Source organism: Sprattus sprattus, assembly GCF_963457725.1.
Source record: "Sprattus sprattus genome assembly, chromosome: 11".
NCBI lineage: Eukaryota > Metazoa > Chordata > Actinopteri > Clupeiformes > Clupeidae > Sprattus > Sprattus sprattus.
Genome location: NC_137909.1, coordinates 33,004,216 through 33,006,715, shown reverse-complemented (window position 1 = coordinate 33,006,715; position 2,500 = coordinate 33,004,216). Strand labels below are relative to the sequence as shown.

Genomic DNA, 2,500 nt, shown 5'->3' with positions numbered 1-2,500 from the left:
CACACACACACACACACACACGAACCCGTGTCCTCCGTGGGCATCAAGCCCGAGTGTGGTGGAGGCTGCTGTGTGAGCTACAGTACCCCCCACATTACTGGACATTTTGACGGGCGCGTTTTAAATGTATTCTTTTGAAGCTTTTTAAACATGTACGTGTGCAGGGATGACAATTATCAAGCGTGAGCTGCCAGCTTTTAAGTCCCGTCTCACACCAGCATGAACACACACACACACACACACACACACACACACACACACACACACACACACACACACACACACACACACACACACACACACACACACACACACACACACACACACAGTCCTGTCTCACACGAGCATGAACACACACACACACACACAGTCCTGTCCCACACGAGCATGAACACACACACACACACACACACACACACACACACACACAGTCCTGTCTCACACGAGCATGAAAATAAAATTCCAGTGTGTGTGTGTGTTTCTGCCTGACCTCTGCAATTCGGCCAGTATGGGGCCCAGAAGTGAATTGACAGCATGCCAGGGCCGATAGCAGAGGTCGTGAAAAAGAAGGGCCAACACTGCAAATAATGTGTGTGTGTGGGTTCACAGGTGTGTAGTGATGGTAGGAATGCCGTATCCCAACATTAAGTCCCCTGAGCTGCTGGAGAAGATGGCTTACCTGGACAAGAACATGGTGAGAGTGTGTGTGTGTGTGTGTGTGTGTGTGGGTTTGTGTCTGTGGGTTTGTGTTAGAGATGCGCGGTTGGCGGTTGCACCCGCGGACTCCGCGGTTAAACCGTGGATCGGGCGGGTGACGTGACAAAAAATAATATTTTAATTAAATTCGGGCGGGTGGCGGTTTACCCAACGAAATTCAAAATATCTACACATTGTTAAATATCGTTACCTACATCCAAGCACATTTTTAAACAATCAAATTTTCATCAGGCAGTAAATTGGCCTAGTTCCGTGTATGCATACAAAGCAAACAAAGGAAGCAAAAAAGTTCAAATTAAATGACGATCCCTATCATGTCGCGTCTCTTTGCAACGCCGCAAACCTGCAATCCATGAGTCAGCTGTCAGTATTGGAAGAAGCCTTAACGTGTCGTAGATGAAACTGCCTGGGTTATTTTGTTTCGTTAGGCTATTAGTTATATTTTAAAACAGCCAGTCATTGTAGCCTACCACTTGTGGAATAAGGAATTTCAAAGAGATGATGGAGTGATTTGACTCAGAAGTGACATTGGGCATTGGCAGCGCGAGATGAACAAGTTAAACTTCTAGCTCAGTAACATCACCAGAAGAAAGAAGGTAAGAAAAATAGTCGGAAAACTTTGATTTGCAAGGCAAGCAGTCAAGTGTTTGGGTTGTTACAGTATAAAGCCTACAATGCGGTGAAATTTCGGAATTAGGCTAACAGACTCGGCGTTTCCTTCTAAACTAAAAACAAGGCTATATTACCATATTAAAATGGTGTACCAAATTGCGTTTTATTACAATGATAAAAAAGTGTAGGCCTACTAGCCTATGGTAAGGTCAGGTTTGCCGATGTGCTTGGCTATTTTAAAGTTTCTCCCTGTGCATCGATCGGAGACAGACGTCACTTCACTGATAATATTCTGGGGATAGGCTACAACATAGCCAATAGGCTTTCATACTAGGGGCTTTATCCTTTAAAAATCTTTGCGGCATTGGATCAGTCTCCTTTCAAGAACAGGCAAGAACTTTCTAGCCTCGCGTCACAGCGCCTATACCTAAAAACAACAGGTGGATGGCGGGCGGGTGCGGTTTTGAAAATTGGTCAAAAAAAATGGGTGCGGATGGATAGCGGATGGATCATGCGTTTTGTGATGCGGTTGCGGATGAAATAATAGCCCATCCGCGCATCTCTAGTTTGTGTCTGTCTGTGAGTTTGTCTGTCTGTTTGTCTGTCTGTCTGTCTGTAGTCTTACTCTTGCACTCTCAGCACTAAAACTCCTCACAGTTCGAGAATTGAAATGATATAATTATATAATGTCACCAACATATCTGAGAGAGTTTGGAAGTGAGAAACCAATACCTGCCTCTCTGGTCCGTTTTCCTAATGAACGTCTCTCTCTCCCTCTCTCCCTCTCTCTCTCCCTCTCTCTCTCCCTCTCTCCCTCTCTCTCTCCCTCTCTCTCTCTTTCTCTCACTCTCTCCCTCTCTCTCTCTCTCTCTCTCTCTCAGCCACACATCAGTGGGCGGAGCCCTGGCAGGGCATTGGTGGAGAACCTTTGCATGAAAGCTGTCAATCAGTCCATAGGTGGGTTGGTACAAGAAGCCCCAGCTTTCAGCAGAACCTGAGTGTGTGTGCTGTGAGTGTGTGTGTGTGTGTGTGTGTGTGTGTGTGTGTGTCCTGTGTGTGTGTGTGTGTGTGTGTGTGTGTGTGTGTGTGTGTGTGTGTGTGTGTGTGTGTGTGTGTGTGTGTGTCCTGTGAGTGTGTGTCCTGTGAGTGTGTGTCCTGTGAGTGAGTGTGT

At 46.2% G+C, this 2,500-nt stretch overlaps 1 protein-coding gene across 1 annotated transcript in view; it reads left to right on the top strand.

Annotated features, from left to right (window-relative positions):
* ddx11 (DEAD/H (Asp-Glu-Ala-Asp/His) box helicase 11) overlaps positions 1-2,500 on the top strand; it is a gene marked incomplete at both ends in the record, with an annotated part of 12,437 nt that overhangs the window by 8,319 nt on the left and 1,618 nt on the right. The window contains 2 exons of the mRNA XM_080847638.1: positions 618-694; positions 2,211-2,286. Of these exons, the coding sequence (XP_080703764.1) occupies positions 618-694; positions 2,211-2,286 (153 nt within the window). The remainder of the gene's footprint in view (positions 1-617; positions 695-2,210; positions 2,287-2,500) is intronic.